The sequence below is a fragment of the Alnus glutinosa genome, chromosome 11 (assembly GCF_958979055.1).
Source record: "Alnus glutinosa chromosome 11, dhAlnGlut1.1, whole genome shotgun sequence".
Taxonomy (NCBI): Eukaryota; Viridiplantae; Streptophyta; class Magnoliopsida; order Fagales; family Betulaceae; genus Alnus; species Alnus glutinosa.
In genome coordinates this window covers 22,374,655-22,395,311 of record NC_084896.1, presented here as the reverse complement: position 1 = coordinate 22,395,311, position 20,657 = coordinate 22,374,655, and the positions used below count along the sequence as shown (strand labels likewise).

The 20,657-nt window shown below is 34.1% G+C and overlaps 3 protein-coding genes and 1 long non-coding RNA gene across 4 annotated transcripts; 1 reads left to right on the top strand and 3 right to left on the bottom strand.

The window, feature by feature from the left end:
* Positions 1–853: 853 nt before the first annotated feature.
* On the bottom strand, positions 854–1,348 carry LOC133882668 (basic form of pathogenesis-related protein 1-like). The gene has a single exon (XM_062321871.1). The coding sequence runs from the start codon at positions 1,331–1,333 to the stop codon at positions 854–856; it is 480 nt and encodes a 159-aa protein (XP_062177855.1). The 5' UTR covers positions 1,334–1,348.
* A 4,733-nt stretch (positions 1,349–6,081) lies between these two features.
* Positions 6,082–6,726, bottom strand: LOC133881857 (basic form of pathogenesis-related protein 1-like). The gene has a single exon (XM_062320902.1). It carries the CDS (start codon positions 6,681–6,683, stop codon positions 6,204–6,206), a length of 480 nt encoding a protein of 159 aa, XP_062176886.1. The 5' UTR covers positions 6,684–6,726; the 3' UTR covers positions 6,082–6,203.
* A 6,477-nt stretch (positions 6,727–13,203) lies between these two features.
* LOC133881873 (basic form of pathogenesis-related protein 1-like) lies at positions 13,204–14,225 on the bottom strand. The gene has a single exon (XM_062320929.1). The coding sequence runs from the start codon at positions 14,145–14,147 to the stop codon at positions 13,650–13,652; it is 498 nt and encodes a 165-aa protein (XP_062176913.1). The 5' UTR covers positions 14,148–14,225; the 3' UTR covers positions 13,204–13,649.
* A 1,133-nt stretch (positions 14,226–15,358) lies between these two features.
* Positions 15,359–17,816, top strand: LOC133882361 (uncharacterized). The gene is made up of 4 exons (XR_009902658.1): positions 15,359–15,535; positions 15,612–15,677; positions 16,270–16,326; positions 17,530–17,816. It is a non-coding gene; the product is annotated as an uncharacterized LOC133882361 (long non-coding RNA).
* Positions 17,817–20,657: the final 2,841 nt, after the last annotated feature.

The following is a 20,657-nucleotide window of genomic DNA, read 5'->3' as shown; positions in this document are numbered from 1 at the left end:
GCTTACATGGTTTAATCCAAGCCGTTCATTTAATTATATTGTTGGGATTAAGAGAATTATATTTCTAAAGAATTGTACGGGATCTCAATCTATTTTCTATTGGCATTGGTAGAAGCGCTCCTTTGACCCATTTTCTAGGAAGCGATATATATATATATATATATATAGACTTTAAGATTAGCCTTCACCAAGGAAAAAAATTAAAATCCTTTGTGCCCTTGGGGATTAACAATTGTTTAGAGGTACTAAACTACTCTACCTGATCGAGATTGTTCAAATTGAAACAGGCTTGCAGCTTATGTTAATTTGAAAACCACGTCATTATAATTCCCTCTCCACAAATTTTTTGTTTTAGCAAAAAAATTACCCTTCTCTAACTCCTATCTTTCATGCCCTTGGACATGATTCTCGTGATCAATAAATAAAATAATGATAAGTATTTTCTTTCGATTCTTTTAATTTTAGATTTTGTTCTCGATCACTTTTTGTCAGTCGATATATAGTACGTACGTAGAAAGCTCGATTGTATATAGTTCCATACATGCAGGCACACCTACCTCGAAATAACGTACGTAATAAGAAAGAGAATACACATGAAAATAAGGTAATTAATTAGACAAATAATCCTTATTTCTTCTTCTTATTATACATAATGAAAATAAAAATATGATCAGATCAATTAATTAGGATGGCCTTGGGTTTGAACATGTCAAATATGCGTGTATATATATGATGAGTACTAACAGCTCTTTTATTTTTTTTATTTTTAATTTTTAATTTTTTACCCTTCAAAGGTGCACATGCACGGATTACTACGTAAGAGGAGTACAAAAGAGCATATATATATATATACTTAGTATGGACTCTCGCCATCGTAATTTCCCGGAGGATCGTAGTTGCAGGTGACAAACATCCAGCCATTGTGGCACTTGACCTTGGCACACCCAAGATACTTTGTATCGCGCCAAACCACCTGGGTGTAGTGCCCGCATTCACCACCAACGCATTTGTTGGATTTATGGTCATAGTATTGCTTCTCACCTGCCCACATCCTCACTGCATCGGCAGCCCTCAAGTTTCCATAACCTTCAGCAATACATTCTCCATACGGCCCATCTGAATGCTCCAAGTTGCAGTCTGCAATCCTCGTATTAGCGTACTTCCGAGCATAGGCTGCAACGGTGTTGTTCCATTTAAGTGGAGGAACACCAACCTCGGCACGAGCTTTGTTGTGTCCGTCGAGAAAGTGTAGGTGGCCGTCTTTGGCTTGGGAGACATGAGGTAAGGTTAAACCTATCAAGAATAGGGCTAGCAAAAACTTTGTTAACCCCATTTCCAAGGCACATCCAGTTAGTTATTAGATTTCTGGTGAAAATGGTATATACGGTTTAGGTATTTATACATATACAGGCCTTTCTGTACGTATATTTTGTTATTTATAGGAAAGAGCCTGTGAATGGTATTTCCCTGTTTTTCTCCTTTATATTCTCAGTTGACTATTTCATAGCCAAGAACTAGTTAATTAACGTTGTAGGTCTCAAATCAAGTGTGGTGGAAAGGAGAAGAAGGAGACGGGTTCGGTTGATGTAATTAAGTTGAGGAATTTTGTTTGGTTGATAATCCAAAACGTGCAGTTAATTATATATTCACTATATAAAGATAATCCAGTTACAGAAATACCGAAATGCTACGTATATTTACAGGACCAATTTAAACTAAAGATAAAAGGCTAAAGTACTATATTTTGATCTTGATGTAGCCTTGGACTCCTCCCTTGTGTTAATCACTTGGTTGCAGTCCATCGTTATCTTCAGAGGCTGAATGAGTGACATGATCTTCGACTGAAGTGAGCTTCTGAGGTTGTTGTTGGTCTGAACATCTGCTGACCGTGTTTGCCTTAACACTCCCCAGCGAACTGATGGGTGAGCAAACCTTTAGTTTGTCACTAAAAAACTGCACCGAGAGCCAGTGATTCAATTCCCTTAGTAAATATGGTTGCAACTTGATTCAAGAGTGGAGATGTGTCGCAGTTGAATGTCACGATTTGTAACCTTCTCACTAATGAAATCAAAATCAATTTCAAATATGTTCTGTGCGGGCATGAAAAACAGGATTTGATGCCAAAGCAAGGCCACCTGATTAAGAAATACGAACAAGTAAGAAAAGTGATTGTTTTTTAGTGTGATAAACAAATTAGTAACGAATTATCAACCTTGGAACCAATAAACCCCCCACATCTAGCTAGGCGAGTAAACCATGCCCTCGGAGCATGTTTGAGTCTAGTTATAGCTAGACTTGTACAATCGACAAACATAGTCAGGAAACAGAGAATCAACAAATCCTGGTGGTTGTTCCATATACACCTTTTTACCTAAAACCCCATGAAAAAATGCATTGGACACATCTAGCTGCTATATATTGAAGTCAAATTGAACAACTAGAGCCAAGACCATTCGTATTGTAGTAGCTAGGTTTGATGACAGTACTGCTAAAGGTTTCATGATAGTTAATCCTACTCTTTTGATCAAAGCCCTTTACAACAAATATGGCCTTATAACGATCCACACTCCAATTTAGTGTTTTTCTATATCTTAAACACCCCCTTTTTCCTCACTATATATTATGATGCAGTGGCCTAGGTCAGAGTGTCCAAGTTTGGTTTGATAGTAGAGCATCAAACTCACTTTGCATAGCTGCAAGCCATTCGGGTTTAAGGAAGCTTGCTTGCATGTAGGTGGATATATGGTTCAGTGATTTGCTAGATATATAGCTTGAAAGACATTGTGGGGATGTGGAGTGGAGTGATACAATTTGAAGGTAGGCATAGAGCCAAGAACTAGTGAAGGTACGCCGTACGCATAATGCCCCTTCAGTTTATTCATAGAATTTCGATGAAAATGGATGGGATATAGGTCATTATCACTTGGCCCCTCATGGAAGATACTAACTGTCAGGTTGTATTGACAACGATTTCAAAGAAATAATATGATTATCGCGACAGAATTTGTGTATTGACAGTACATTTATAGATGCATCAGGATAGTGAACAATGTCTTTGAGATGAAATTTAGTAGAAGAATTAGAGCACATAAGAGAGGAACCAGTGCTCTTAATGATCAAACCTGCCCTATTCCCTACAACCAGTGGTTGAAGAAGAGTGATGTTATTGCCATCGACAGTCACATGTGTATTTGCTCCACTGTCTACGAGCCACTCGTTACTATCAAAATGCAGCATTATTCTAAGCAACCATTGCAGCTAACTGGCCGGGTAGGAGGATGCCTCTTCTGATACGCATAAGCCTTACGAATGCTCTTCCCACAAATCTGACAAGGTGAGCATGGAGCAGGACTGCTAGTGTTGCTATTTTGCTGGACAGGTGGACTGAGTGGATCGAGGTCTGTTTCTTTGTCCTTGTAGAGGACGAGGAGCATTCTTGGGACGATAACAGGGCTTTTGATTGAAATGGGATGCTCCCTGTTTGAATTTGACGCTGCTATGTTTATTGGAATACAGGGCAAACGAACCAATATCTAGTGTAGCGGCTTCGTAGTGTTGGCTTTCAATCAGTATTTCATGACTTTATAACTCAGATTGAAATTCAGTGACTGTCATGTCATTATCTCAAACAGCAAACAATAAAGCAGTAACAAATGAATTATAAACAAGATTGAGCTCGTTAATAACAAATGATATCAAATCATCAACAGGCTTAATTACCCACTGCTGCTAGCATATCGGTTTGCGAGTGTGGTCCAATCCAGTCGTTAGGTGTTCAATCCATACATGGAGGACATTAATGTTTGAGAAGGAGGAGGAAGTGAAGGCTTTGATGGAGGTGAAGGTGAATGCGATCGAGGACGCTGATGATGGTGTTGATGATCAAGATGAAACAATGTTAAAGTTAATGATATCAAGGGAATATAGATTATGTAATAAAATTTTGATGGTTGGATATATTCTTTCTTTCATCTATATAAAAATGGGAGAAAACATGTATGCTCCGTTTGTTTAGGCGTAAAATATTTTCTGAAAAATAGTTTTTGTATTTTTCGATGTTTGATTCAACCGAAAATGATGATAATCATTGGAAATCATTTTCATTTTGACCCTATAAACCTCTTTAATTTTTGGAAAACGATTTACAGTTTTAAAAACTGTAAATCATTTTATAGATTTAAACTCTTCATTCTTGCAGATACATTTGTGGGAATCCGCCATCGTCAAACATTGGAGTTTATTGGTAGCCTGAATCTACCTTTGAAGATCTCTAAATTTTGGTATCCGATCCCAGGAATCCAGCTGGTGTCAAAATCTGGCACTAGTCTGCCGGAATCCGGTAACGTCTGGCACCGTCGCTGGATTCTGGTGACCATATTCCGCCTAAATTGGCTAAAATCTTGCTAGTACGGCCGGAATCTGGCCACAGCGGCCGAATTCCGGCCTTCATCACCAGAATTTAATAACAATAGCCGGAATCCGATGAAAATGGCCGAAATCATGACGGCCAGTGACAGAATCTCGTCACCAGTAACTTTTTGCTGTTGGTATTTTTTCGTATAAGTCAAACACTAAAAAATATTTTTAGAGAAATTATTTTTTTGAAAAATAATTTCGTTGAAAATATTTTACGACATAAAACATTTTGCGTCAAAATAAATAGAGAAGTAGATTTTAAATGGGAAGTTATCTACTCTCCTTTTTTTTTTTTTTCCAATATATTCCCAATTAACTGTTTCTCACACACACACATAATGCTAAAAAGTAGAAAAAGTACACACATATATATTCCCAATTAACTGTTTCTCACACACACACACATAATGCTAAAAAGTAGAAAAAGTACACACACACACAATGCTAAAAAGTAGAAAAAGTAGAAACCCTCAAATTTGATAAAAGAATAATGAAAAAGTTATTTCATTGGAAAAAATATATTATTAAGTCACACATTTTCGACATCTTACCAAATGTCAAAAATGTGTGACTTAATAATATATATTTTCTATAATATAATAAAATTTTGTTACGATTAGAAATCAAACTCCGAAGACATGGTATCCACATATATAGTTATGCGGTTATGCATTGCTTGTCAAAGTACGTTACGAAAGGAAGATTGCATGTAAAATCAAATTATTGCATTATAAATAAAAATAAATAAATAAATTATATAAGTAGTGCTACGTACATATAACAATTAATTTTCATTTTTCACCTTCAAAGTCGTCTCTTGTTGTGCTTAAAAGTAGGGAATCGACCAATATGTCTCTCTCCCTCCTATTGTCAAGTGATCAATGGATGGAATTAAAAGTAAGAATTTGTGTTCATGTGTTGGGTTTTGATTATGTTGAAGTATAAATATAAGATTATATAGGTCAACTCTAGCTAACTCAACCTTTTTAAATATTAAACAAGTTAGACCCTTCAACCCTAATACGCTACTTTCTTGTTGGCATTTTCGTGCCAAATTTTTGGATAATAAATTGGGTTTGGATTATGTTGAGACATAGATATAAAACTATATGGATCAATCATAACCCGATCCATTTAATTAAATAAGTCAAGCCTTCAACTCTAACTAGATAATTAAGTAGTGTGTTGGGTTCATGTTATCCCTAAGTGGTTTAAAACTCTAGGTTTTTTAGTAAGTTCTCCATTGACAAGACAAAACTATACAACTCTTCAGCAAATAAGCTGAAACACAATGATACTACAGAACAGTACCATATATATCAACCAAATACGACTACAAATTAAACAGCAACATCGATCTACCAACAACTAGACAAAAACTAGCAGACAATGAAAACCACATGTATATGTCCCCACCCCTACTGCAGAACCACAAACTGCAACATCACAAAACAACAAACCAAACAAACAGCAGCAGCAGCTACCACATTCTACGGGTCCCAACATTCTACGGAAAGAACATGCAGCAAACAACTCTAAATCAAAATCACCTCTTTAATGATCCAATTTCCGGTCGTGTAAAAAAATTGTCAGCAATGGAAAAAGTGTAGTGGATCATAGAGAAACTTATAATATATATATCCTCCCAATTAATAACAGTAATAGTAATTAATGACTTCATTTTCATCATATCCATATCCAAAGATACACATTCGATTACTATACCACACAATCAGGACTAGCAACAGCCTCGTACTCATAGCTAATCAGTACAACCATGCATTAATTTAGTATGGACGCTCGCCCTCATAATTTCCTGAAGGATCATAGTTGCAGATGACAAAGATCCACCCGCTGTTGCACTTCACCCTGGCACACCCCAGATGCACGGAATCGCGCCAAACGACCTGAGTGTAGTGCCGGCACTCGTCGCCGATGCATGAGTTGGAGTGGTAGTCATAATTTTTCTTCTCGCTCACCCACATCTTCACTGAATCTACGGCGCTTAAGGTCTCATAGCCTTCAGCCAGATTTTCTCCGTAGGGCCCTTGTGAATGCTCCAAGTTGCAGTCTCCGATCCTGCTATTGGCATAATCTTGAGCATACGCTGCAACCGTGTAGTTCCAGGATATCGGACCAACACCAACTTGGGCACGAGCTTCATTGTGTGCGTCCACAAAGTCTTGGTGGGAATTTTGGGCTAAGGAGACGTGTGTCAGGGTTAACCCCATGAAGTATATGGCTAGCAAAAACTTGCTAAACCCCATTGTCTGTTTGTTCTTCGATCTGTGAAAATAGGAGATACGATTTTGGTGTATAAATAGGCACGAGCTACTGAAATATTTAAGCTATCGATCTATCTATTGGATGCATAAATTTAAAAAATAAAAAAATAAAAAAAAAAAAAAATATATATATATATATATATATATATATATATATATATATATATATATATATATATATATATATATATATATATATATATATATATATATTATCGTTATGATAGGTTAAAGTATTGATTAAATAATTAAATTTAGTTCATCCTATCCGTTTAAGCTTTTGGATTGACCAAATGGTGATATGGTATCAGAGCAAAGGATATGGCTTAGATGCTGTAATTTTTTTTACAGCACCAATGTTGTAATTAATCTAAGGGTTTAGATTTGATTTCAAAGTCTAATCCACAAAGGATAAGTCCTGAGTTCAAACTCTGTCTCTTTCATTTACTTCTCATTTCAATTAAATATAACGGGCGTTAGGTCTCACATACTAAAAATGAGTTTAAGCGCGCACGTGAGGGAAGAAGTACTATTAAAGTATTGAATAAGTGATTAAATTTATATATTCCTATCCGCTTATATTTTTGAGAGAGATTTTTTTTTTTTTTAACATGAACTTTTGAGGTAATTGATAATATAACATCATAATTTATAATGTTATAATTTAACATCATAATTAAAAATTAAATTGGCAATTTGGTTATTATACCTTCGGAAAGGACATGAATCAACACAAGGGTATCTCGAGCTTGGCCGATCCCATATGGAAGCTTCCATGCATGCATGATGCATCTATGCAATTGAAATAGTATTGAATTCATCATCTTATCTAATTAGCATGGACGCACATGCCGGCCGCACTGCTTGTCAGTCGATGAAGGAGTTGGTAATATTTTTTACATAATTATATATACATGATCTAATGATGAGTTATGAAATATTTTATTTGCTTCTTTAATTGTATTTGTAGTATCTTTTTATCTTTTTCTTTTTTTCAACTATCACAGAAAGCAAAATATACCGTACATAAAAAGAATAAAACCATTTAATCTGTATAATATTAGTTCAACCAGCCAATTATATAAACCTTCAGCTCCCTTAAAACCACATTTTAATCTCACAACTATTCCATAATTCTAACTTGGTAGTTGTAATTAATCAACCTTAAAATTAGTTCTTGTTAAGAAAAAATAAATAAATAATCTAAAAATTTGCTCGGACCATATCATTATTGTGAAATAATTATTAGATAAAAATGTCAAAATGGTGTATATATATTTGAGATGGTAATTCAATTTTCAAGATTCATTCTATATTTCCTTTTGCAATATATAGGACAATTTTTTTATTCTCACAAAGTTGATGCATATAGCTTTTAAAATCACGGTTGGATCGTTTATTTCAAATTTAATAGTGATTTTAAAAATCACATCAGCTATGAAGGATAAAAGGATGACAAAAAAATGAAGCCTATAACATTACTCTATAATTTAATAGTCAAGATCTCATTTCCATATATATATATATTCATCAATCTATGAAACATTATATTCGACCGGAAATTAAGCCCAATCATCGCCGGCCGGCCTGTAAACTTGATATATGAAACCTTAAAATGGAAGTTAATTTCAGTCTTTTCGATAATGTGGAGAGAGACTGATGAGGTCAACAATTGCAGTTGCAAATCTAGGGTCATGCTTCAAACAGTTAAATCACGTGAACACATTTCAGTCATGTTTGTCGGGGCCCCATATTTCACGGGCACCACCATGACTTAAGGCGCCAAATTAGCTTCAGACTTTCTCCATGCTTACGACCTTAATTAATTCTGATAATGATATTAACGTATAACATCAATTTGGATCGTCATCATTTCAATTTCTAAGATAATTCGATAGAGTTTTTAAGTCTCATAAAGTTGTATAAAGTTTTATAAAGTCTTATCATAAGTTTTCCTGAGATGTATAGAGATTACAGAGCCCTAATTTTAAATTCTAATCATGCTCAAAAAAAAAAAAAAATTAACAAATTTTTTGTGATATACCTATCAAATTTAGAGAAATGATTGATGTACATTTTGTACATCAATTCTTTAAATTAATCATGAGATCTGTAGGACACACAATGACTCACATGTGGATCCTACATATTTAATTATTGATCTAAAAAAAATAATGTACAAAAAAGTATAAGTAATCTACATATAACGTCTATCAAATTTAAGAGGGTCCAGTGACGCCGGACAGAATATTTACAAGGAAAAAAACAGGAAATTCACTCCAAAAACATAAAGAAACTCTGAATTCGATAAAATTATCAATAAATAACAACTGTTGGAAAACGCCCACAAGCCGAGCTAATATAGCTGCAAATTCGACAATTAGTAGGATTTTACCAAAAATAGCGAAACCCTAATAAAACGAAATACAAAAAATAAAATATATTATTCTAAAAGTATTCTTCAAATATTTTGTATGATTCTTCCCATGAAGTATATTATTCTAAAAATATTCTTCAAATATTTTGTATGACCATTTCCATTCTCGGGCTGATCTTATTCAAGAAATAATATTCAAATATTGTGTCTGATTTTCTCCTGCATTAGTCTCATTGGTTTGGAAAGAATTCGTCCTCGAATTCAAATCTTATTTTCCTCGATCTTTTGGATGGCTAATCAATTCTTTCCATCCCGTATTTCTCAATACCAAAATAACTTGAAACCAGAAGATAAACAAGTTGCAACCCATCACAACAACTAGCCTCACACTAAATTGAAATAAATTAATCTTCTCACGTCTTTTATTTATTTTCTCCAATTCACACTCCATAAAAGTTTTCAAAAAATTATTAATTCTTTCTTGACCACAAAAATTATAATTGTCAGCTAACACGCCGAAACCAACATCCAACTTATTACTAGGTGAATATGATAGAAATCTTTCAATCCCAATGAAATCAAAATAACTAATTTCCTCATTACTCAACTGAAATCCCTTATTATGTGGACTTTCATTAAACACATGGTAGCCATTATTTTCTTTAATAAATTTTATTTCATCAACCAGAAAACTTACCTCATTCAATAAATCCTCTTTGTCAGGATAGATGTCGTCACAAATTGTTGGAGAGACCAAATCTAAATCTACTACAGATTTTTCTTCTTGATCATACGACAAAGAATCTCCCACAAGATCTTCATCTTTGATATCAATATCATAAATTGGTGGAGAATTCCAATCCACGAATCCTTGTAAAGGATCTTCAACATCTTCATGTTCAACATCATCATGAACATCTCCGTGTATGAACTCCTCATCAACGAACTCGTCTTCTTGAAATTCGTCATCAACAAATTCTTCATCCCGACCACACTATTCCCGATATGGAGCAGGATTGTGATACGAGTTGTCGAAAGTGGAATCGGAATCGGAATCGGAATCGGAGTTCTCCATCCCACGATTGCCGACTTCCTGTGCCGTTAGGCATTGGGTTAACTCTGCAACTTATCTCTGAAAATCCTCAATCATCATATCCTGAACGACATTACGTTCACAGTGCGGAGCTTTCTCATTCGGAACCTGCCCACGACAACCACCATGACCACGACCATCAGCCATCGAAACTGATGAAGAACTCGTCTCAGGAAAGTGCTGAAGCTCTAATACCAATTAACGCCGGACAGAATAGCGATTATTCTGCAAGCTAATCAACAAGTAGTTTGCAAGGAATAAAACAGGAAATTCACCCCAAAAACAGAGAGAAACTCTAAATTCGATAAAATTATCAATAAATAACTGCTGGAAAACGCCCACAAGCCAGGCTAATATAACTGAAAATTCGACAATTAGTAGGATTTTACCTAGAATAGCAAAACCCTAATAAAACGAAATACAAAAAATAAAATATATTATTCTAAAAAATTCTTCAAATATTTTGTACTATTCTTCCCATGAAATATATTATTCTAAAAATATTCTTCAAATATTTTGTATGATCCTTTTCATTTTCGGGCTGATCTTATTCAAGAAATAATCTTCAAATATTGTGTCTGATTTTTTCCTGCATCATCCAGGAGCGGTAAGGATCCACGGCAATTACTTGCACGAATTACATAGAATCAACAATCTGTCTAAATAAATTTTAAACTGTCAGATCACTTACTCAATTAGATAAGTTTCATATGAGCTCTTTCACATTATATGCCCAAATGACTAGCGATTAGGGAAATAATTCCCAAGATTCTTGAATATTACACTTCGACGTTAAACGGTAACCTTTTTTTCTTGCAAACAAACTACCTTTGATTTGGCTGATCATGGAAAAGTAAGTGTCCCTTGTATGGAGGATTCAGTCGAAAAGGGGAAAAAAGAATCTAGGCCACAAGGGGAGAAGTTATAGCTCTGGCATGGTGGAATAGAGGGACCAATAAAAGACAGGTGCACATCCGGAAGTGGGACAAAAACATGTGGTAAAAAGGTAGGGATATAGAGTGTGTGGACCTCTCTATGAAGATGGTGAGAGGGGTGGAAATATGATGCGGAAAATTTTAAATTAGCCGATGGAGGTTTACCAACAGTGGAGGATTCTATACCACAGGGAAATAGGATGATTTCCCATTTTAAACAGAATTGATACTATTAATTTTATGGTTAGAATGTAAAGTTGATATATTTAATGGTGTACATGATTTTATATTATTTAAATTTTTAAAAGATATATTAACATTGATTTTATATACACTATTAGATGCATCAATTTTAAATTCCAATCTTTTCATTTGAAATGAATAGTGTCTATTTCATTAAATGAAATTGAAAGGATCCTATTCCTTGTCACTCTTGTATCCACTTAAAATTTAGAAAAAACTTCACTTATAATTTCTGATCGATTATTCATCACTTTTGTAAAAAGGTATTCAAACTCTAAAAAATGTCAATTTAAAATATCAATTTTTTAATTTTTTCCGATCCCTTCTTAAAATGAAAGAGTAATTAATTTGTGAATTTTAATTTGAAGGGAACATGATCCCTTTCTATATGGATTCTAGCCATTGGATTTAATTAGGAGGGGAAATGATTGTTGGGGGACGAAAAACTGTCCCCCAACCAGCATTTATTATAAACAAATGCTTTTTTTTATCAAAAAGAAATTCTGATGTGGCATTAAAAAAACCTATTTTAATGAAAGGGGGTGGGGGGGGGGCAAGGGGACGGTAACCAGTCCCCCGCCAATCAACCCTCAATTAGGAGATATTTATTTCCATCTAACCATGGCGTTTAGATTTCTCTTCTTTTTTTCTTAAATAGTGATAAAGATTACAAATGGGCCCCACATGGTGATGCCATGCTGACACAATCTGCAAGGTGGCACAGTCCATTGGCTGCCACGTGGCAGCATGACAGAAAATTTACTCCCAATCTTTGAGGTCTTCCCAAACTCCAATTGACCCGAAATTATACGAGAACTTAAAACGCTTGTTTCGAAACGATCATTTTAACGGGTTTTATGAAGCATTTTCTAAAAGAAGTCCAAGTGACTCCAAATATTAGACTCGTGTTTACGACGCATATATAATCATAATAATAATTTTATTTTTGTTAAAATCGCTCCAATTAATTCCAAATTTTATAATGTTTCTAAAACACACAAATAAAAATAATAAAATTTGAGTTTTATAATTTAATTCTTTCAGTTTAGGGAGCGCTAAACGCCTTGGGTATTACATGCTAGAAACCCTCAAATTAATATGGCTTGAGATTCCACCATATGTCAAAAATGTGTGACGACTTAATAATATTTTTTTTTCCAATCGATCAAGTAACTTTTTTATTATTCTTTTATTAAATAATAAAAAATTGTTATATTTAGAAATCAAACTTCGAATATATGGTATCCACATAGTTATGCGTTTATGCACCATGCTTGTCAAAGTTACCAAATGAAGATTAATTGCATGGAAAATCAGATCGTTGCAATATAAAATAAAAAATATAACATATAACAATTAATTTTCATTTTTAATTCACCTCCAAAGTCTTCTCTTGATGTCCTTAAAAGTAGGGAATTGACCAATATGTCTCTCTCCCTCCTACGGTAAATTGCATGGATGAAAATAAGAATAGCAATTTGTGATTGTGTATTGATCACTTAGATTTGTGTTGAGGAATGCATATAAGATTATATAAATTAACTCTAATTTGACCTTTTTAATTAAATGGGTTAGGTCCATCAGCTATAATCTGCTAATTCAGTGTTGGGTTAGTATTTGATTCGCGCATAGTGTCAAAAATTGACAACCTTAATGTCGCGTGTCAGGTTTAGTTGTGTTAATGCATAAGTATAAAATTATATAAGCCAATTTTAATCTAATCCATTTAAATAAACAAATTATATCCCTCTACATTAACCTATTAATTTCGTGTTCATAAATTCATGTCGAATATGCAACACTTTTGCGGTGTTATGATGAATAAGTTCTTCAACACAACACGCTACAACGTACTCTTCAGCAAAGCAAATAGGTAGTTGAGGCACAATGATACTACAGAACAGTACATGGATATCAACCAATTATACAACTACAAAACACCAAAATCTACCAACTAGACAAAAAACCTATCAAACAATGAAAACCCCATATATCTGTCCCCACCGCTGCTACAGAACCAGAAACTTCAACAGCACAAAACAAAAAACCAAACAAACAGAAGCAGCTGCGCGCTACCTCATTCTGCAGCACAAAACCAAACCAGATCGACAATCAAGTTTGGGAGAAGTATATATAGTGGATCATAGAGAAACTTATAATATCTTCTCCATTAATAATAGTAATAGTAATGATTTCATTTTCATCGTATCCATCCAAAGATCATACACATTCGATTACTGCCACACAAACAGGAGCAACAACATATATACTCGATCACAGGTACTCATCAGTAAAAGAATTTAATATGGACGCTCGCCATAATAATTTCCTGAAGGATAATAGTTGCAAGTGACAAACACCCAGCCATTGTCGCACTTGGACCTGGCACACCCAAGATACTTTGTGTCTCGCCAAACCACCTGGGTGTAGTGCCCGCACTCGCTATGAACACATTTGTTGGATTCATGGTCATAGTACGGCTTCTCACTCACCCACCCATTCACTGCATCTACAGCGCTGAACTCACCATAACCTGCAGCAAGGCATTCTCCATAGGGCCCATCCGGATCCGATTCCTCCATCTTGCAGTCTGGGATCCTCTTATTAGCATAAGCTTGAGCGTAGGCTGCAAGGGTGTAGTTCCAGACAAGTGGCTCAACGCCATGGCCGACCTCGGCACGAGCTGTGTTGTGTCCATCCAGGAAGTCTTGCCTGTCGTCTCCGGTTACGGAGACAATGACATGGGTTAGGATTAAACCTGTCAAGTACAGAGCTAAAAAAAACTTGGTCAACCCCATTTGGTTCCAAGGGACGTCCAGTTATGAGAGATTTCTGGTTCTTTTGTGAAAAATGAAAATGGGAGATACAGTCGATTTAGGCGTATATATAGGACAGGCACGAGCTAGTGAAAGGTATCTCTCTATTAATTGGATGCATAAAAAGAATATATAGTCGTTATCATAATTAATTAAATAACTAAATAATGGCCAAAACTTTCATTATTAATAAATGATTAAAAAAATGGCAATTTGGTTATTATACCAAAGGAACAGACATGAATAATGCAACATAAGACTATCTCGAGCTCCGATTCCATATGGAAGCCTTCTGCATGCATGAAGCATTTATTAAATATATATGACGGGGACAAGATGAGGTCAACAATTGCAGTTGCAAATCTAAGGTCATGCTTCAAACAGTTAAATCACGAGAACACATCTCAGTAATGTTTGTTGGGGCCCCATATTTCACGGGCACCACCATGACTTAAGGCGCCATATTAGCTTCAGACTTTTCTCCATGCTTACGACCTTAATTAGTTCTGATAATGATATTAACGTATAACATCAATTTTGTAATGTCCGAAAAATTATTTAGTAATTAAAGTATGAATTTGAGTAAATAATTTATTAAACTTAATTAGGTGTATTTAAAATGCAAGATAATATTTTTAAAAAAGACCAAAATTTATAAAATAGGGTTATCATGTTTAAATAAAAATAGGTTTATTTAGCGTGGTAAAATAAAACAAAGTGTTTTATTTTTATCCTATGAACTTGTAAATATTATTCAAGAAAATAAAATACAGAAGAATGTTGTTAGTCCGAATAATGAAAAATAGAAACCAAGTAAAAGAAAAGATTAAAGGGAAAAGAAATTAGAAAAGAAATATAAAACAAAATTAATTATAAAAGAAATTAATTAATTAATTAGAAAAGAAATTAATTAATTAATTAGAAAATAAGATGAAAATAGAAATTAGAAAATAAACTAAAATAAAAAAGGGAAAAGAAGATTAAGAAAAGAAAAGTTAAAAGAATAAAAAAAATAAAATAAAATAAAATAAAAAAAATAAAAATAAAAAAAGACATAATGGTGTGGGGCGCGCCTGCGCCCCACGTTACTAAAAGAAAAACAAAATAATAAAAAAGAAAAAAAAAAGAAAAAGAAAAAAAGAAGATAAAGTGTGAGGCAGCGCCTCACTTAGAAAAAAAAAAAAAAAAGAAAAAGAAAAATAAGAAGGAAAGAGGTTGTATGGCCGAGAGAGGAGATAAGGGGGAGAGAGAGGAAGATTTTCCTATATATAAGAGACGTGATCTAAGAAGATTTAACGGTCCAATCTTCAATCCGTCTTCGGTAACGTGATCTACGAAGCCCGATCTACGTTTCTACCGATCGTTTTGAGGTAAATAGTTAAATTCATATTTTGTGATTTTTGTTAAATCTAGCAAAATATGAGTTTGATATAGTGTTTTCTTTAGGCTTTGTGTTATTTGGAGCTTGCAAAAATTCTCTAAACACCGGGTAATATTTGGATAAATTTTTGGGTAAGTTCATTTAATTCATAATTTTGGGATTTATGTTATTTTAAATATATTAGTGTCTATGTTAGTGAGATTAATATTTGTTGTGATTAAGTTAGTATTTTATAAATTATGGGTTAGTTTTGAAAACCCTAATTTGATGAGTTAAATTAATTTGTGGGTTTTAAGTGATTAAAATTTAGATAGTTAAATTATGTTAATATGTTAATAATTGATGTAAAAAGATTTATGAACATAATATTAGTGTTAATGATATTGAGAAAATATTAGTGAAAAATAATCTAGAGATTAATGAATATAACTTTAAGGCTAACATTATTATAAAAGTGTTAGTGAAAATAATGTATGGGTTAATGGAATTAATTATGGGTTAGTAATTAATATTATAGGTAAATAATTAAATAGTTATTTTAATATCTAACCCTAGTAAATACTTTGGGTTAGTATTGTTTAAGTTTTAGTTAGTGTCTAAGATTTATGGGTAGGCGTTTGGAACCCTTAAAATATTATGGGGCTTCCATGGGTCAGCTCTTGAGCAATTTAAGAGCTAAATGTTAGTAAGTTGTCAATAATGTGCAATGTATTGTTTTTACAGTAATGCATTGCATGGTGGTGTCTAGGAGACCTAGTGCTTAATATCCGCACAGCCAAGGTGAGCATTCTACTCACTGAGAAGTATTATTTTCATATATGATGAATTGCAAAATGTATATTATTTTACAAACCTGAACCAACTATATGTTGATTATGAACTGTTTTGGATGATTTGAGTACTTTTGAGTATATTGAAATTATGATGATGTTTTAAAGTATGAATATGATATGTGGAGTAAATGAATGGAGTCACTGTATGTTATGGTTGGGAGTTTTGAAAACTGTGATTGCAATGGAATATTAATATGATTTTAGAGTGAGTATAAAATGGGAGATTTGAGTTATGCAAATTGTTTAAAAAATGACATGTTGAACTGTTTATATTTTATAAAGAAAGCATATGTTATAAGCATGATTCATGAAATGAAATTTATTGATTGAAGGCATGAGGCATAAGCATATGAATGCTAAACGTGCATCGAAGTGAGGTTTACAGCCCACGGGAAATTATACATGGGTTAGATTCCCTTGAGGTATTCACGAGGTACTTACTTGGGTTAGATTCCCTTGAGGTTCTCGACCATGGGTTAGATTCCCATGAGGTGCCTACTTGGGTTAGATTCCCTTGAGGTACTAGTACTTACTTGGGTTCGATTCCCTTGAAGTACTCACGAGGTGCTTACTTGGGTTAGATTCCCTTGAGGTCCTCGACCATGGGTTAGATTCCCATGAGGTGCCTACTTGGGTTAGATTCCCTTGAGGTACTAGTGCTTACTTGGGTTAGATTCCTTTGAAGCACTATACTTGGGTTCGATTCCCAAGGCATAAAACCATTAGCATGAACATGTATAGCATTGTTTTTGTGAGTAATGTTTTTATACTATGAGTAGTTTTACTAGACGTATTAGTATGCATAAGAGTCTCAATGGAAAAGAGCTTATGTATATTTCTATCGGATGGTTGCATGATTTAAATGCCATTGTTTTCTATAACAGAACTTCTACGTATAATCTTAGTTGCCTAGTATGTTTAAATGTTTTCTAGTAGTCGGTGTCCGCTATATCAGCAATGGGGGTTTTTAAACAAAAGCTTATAAAATTGGTGGCTGTTATAGTGTACGCATGACTAGAAATGAAGAGTTGGTTCTTTGCAAAAACTCAGTAAATAGTATACATCTGAGGTCTTAGTGTATTTATTTATGCTAAGGCGGTGGGCTCATAATTCCACCTGTACGGATGCGGCAACCCCCGCAACCGTGCAGACATTGATGTTTTGGTTGCAGGTTCTGCGGATATAGATAATGACTCGCCCACCTAGCTTATGAGATGCTATGATTGGAGTACATCGTGACAGTCATAAGTCACAGACTCATGGGTAGTCTGCATTTGAATATTTTATTTATGGCTCGTGTCATACGTGACATATGTATTTGTTGAGCCTGTATTTTAGTATGTAATTAGTGTAATATGTTTTATAAGCTTTAACCAGTTAGACATATAAATGGCTCTTGTTGTTGATAGCAGTTATATATTAGATGTATTTCCGCTATTGATATGTGTTCTGCTGCACATTGATATTTATATTCCGCTGTGTTAGATGTAACTCTGAATATCAGGTACATGTTATGGAACGTGTACGTATGTTGGCTGAGCGGCAAATAGTCGTGCCACTGTGAAGATCCGTTTGTACGTTTTCAAAAAAAAAAAAAAAAAAAAAGGGTCGTCACAAATTTGGATCGTCATCATTTCGATTTCTAAGATATAAAATTCCATAGAGTTTTTAAATCTCATGAAGTTGTATAAAGTTTTTATAAAGTCTTACCATAAGTTTTCCTAAGATGCATGTATAGAGATTAGAGAACCCTAATTTTAAATTCTAATCATGCTCAAAAAAAAAAAAAAAATTAACAATAATTTTGTGATATACCTATCAAATTTAAGAGGGCTTGGGAACGATAAGGATCCACTTACGGCAATTACTTGCTCGAATTGCTTAGAATTCACCTATTTAAGTAAATTTTGAGTCGTCTAACCACTTACTCGATTAGGTAATTAAGTTCTATTAGAATATATTAGGAGTTCAAAAATTTAAGGTACAGTTAAAGACTGTCACAATTGAGGATTGTGACCTAATTACAATTAAGACTATCACCTAGCTAGTCACAATTAAAGACAGTAACCTAGCTCCCTATAATTGTAGTCTATCACAAGTTACAGTTGAAGACTATTACTTAGTTGTAATTAAAGTCTATTTTTATTATCTAATTCTTGTACAAATAAGAGTTTGTTATATTGTAAACATCATTCAAAGAATTAAGAGCAAAATGAAGCCCTTTGGCTGAATCCTGTGAACATAGGTCATAGACCAACATGCATAGTTCTTTATATCTAATTATCTATTTTTATATTATGTCTTAGAGTAATGATTTACTACCACCTAAATATACAACTTTTCACCACTTTGCCTATGTGGCAAGATGGTCCCCCACCTTAATTTATTTTTAAAAAATTAAAAAAAAAAAAAAACTCAAAAAGTAGTGGGGAACCACCTTGCCACATAGACAAGGTGGTGAAAAGTTGTATATTTAGGTGGTAGTGAATCATTACTCTATGCCTTATATTATCTTTCAAGTTTCAAATTAGCTTTTCACATTATATGTCCAAATGACTAGCAATTAAGGGGGATAATACCCAAGATTCTTGAAAATTACACTTGGACGTCAAACGGTAACCTTTTTTTCCTGCAAACAAATTAACGGATCCCAAATTAATTACCTTTGATTTGGCTGATCATGAAAAAGGAAGTGTCCCTTGTATGGAGGATTCAGTCGAAAAGGGTAAAAAGGAATCTAGGCCACAAGGGGAAAAGTTATAGCTCTGGCATGGTGGGATATGGGGACCAATAAAATTATAAAAGGCATGTGCACATCTGGAAGTTTGACAAAAACATGTGGTAAAAAGGTAGGGATATGGAGTGTGTGGACATATGTATGAAGATGGTGACTTGGTGAGAGCGGTGGAAATATGATGTGGAAAATTTTAAATTAGCCAATGGAGATTTACCAACAGTAGAGGATTCTATAACATAGGGAAATAGGATCCTTTCCATTTCAAATAAAATTGATACTATCTATTTTATGGTCAAAATTTAAAGTTGATGCATTTAACGGTATACATGATTTCACATTATTTAAATTTTTAAAAGACGTGTCAACATTGACTTTATATACATTATTAGATGCATTAATTTTAAATTCTGGCATTTCATTTGAAATGGATAATATCTATTTCATTAAATGAAATTGAGAGGATCCTATTCCATGTTGCTCTTTTTATTTTTGAAGAAATATTACTGATCTCATTAAAAAGTGAAATCAACCGGAGCATAGAAGCTCTATACAATCAGAGATGGAAGCTCTGAAACAATAATATGAAAAATAAAATCAGGCGTACAATCAATCCAAGTGCGACTTAAAGCTTGTTGAACTCCTACTTGTGCTAATGTGTAGGCCGCCTTGTTTCCTTGTCGTTTAGTATGACAAATTTTCCACCACTTGAATCCCTTTAATATATTTCGAATATCATCTATAATATGACCAATCCTACTCCAATTTACTCCTGTATTATTAATAGCTTGGACCACAAGTAGGGAATCACCCTCTAACACAATCGAAGAAAAACCTTTGTCTCTACAAAACTCCACCGTGTGTAGCACTACAAGAACTTTCCCAACCACTGGATCAGCCATTAAAAATTTCACATGGCAAGATGCAGCTTGCAAATTACCACTAGAATCTCTAATAACACAACCATATCCCAGCTTTCCATTTTTCAAGTCAACCACAACATCCCAGTTGGCTTTAACAACACCAACAGGAGGGGGACTCCACTTCACCATTATGGGCTCTACCGACCCATTCAGGGGCTCCCTTTCAACATGAACACAAATCTGGGCACTCCTATACCCAGTCATTAGAGCTGTAGCGATTCCAATCACTTCGTTTGGGTAAGAAAAATTACCACCATGCACAACATCATTCCTCCTAAACCACAACCTCCTAGCAATCTCAGCAAATAATTCAACTTCCTCATGATCAAAACGGGCAAATAAAAACTCCAAAATTTCCACAAAGGAGTTACCAGAATTGGACCATTTTTGAACCTCTATACCACAAAAACCCCACACATCCAATGCTGAAACATGACCACAAAATATGCAAATTAAACAGTTTCCGTTCACAATTACAAAAAATACAAGAGGGGTTTAGATCAATACCTCGACGCTTTAGATTATTTCTAGTAGGCAAAATATCATGGCAAGCCCTCCATAAAAAGCTCTTAGGGAATTAGAAACCTTCATACCCCAAATCCTCTTTCAAATAATAAAAAT

Excerpts from the sequence above, each read along its gene's own strand:
- LOC133882668 (XM_062321871.1), bottom strand. The coding sequence starts at position 1,333 with ATGGGGTTAACAAAGTTTTTGCTAGCCCTATTCTTGATAGGTTTAACC.
- LOC133881857 (XM_062320902.1), bottom strand. The coding sequence starts at position 6,683 with ATGGGGTTTAGCAAGTTTTTGCTAGCCATATACTTCATGGGGTTAACC.
- LOC133881873 (XM_062320929.1), bottom strand. The coding sequence starts at position 14,147 with ATGGGGTTGACCAAGTTTTTTTTAGCTCTGTACTTGACAGGTTTAATC.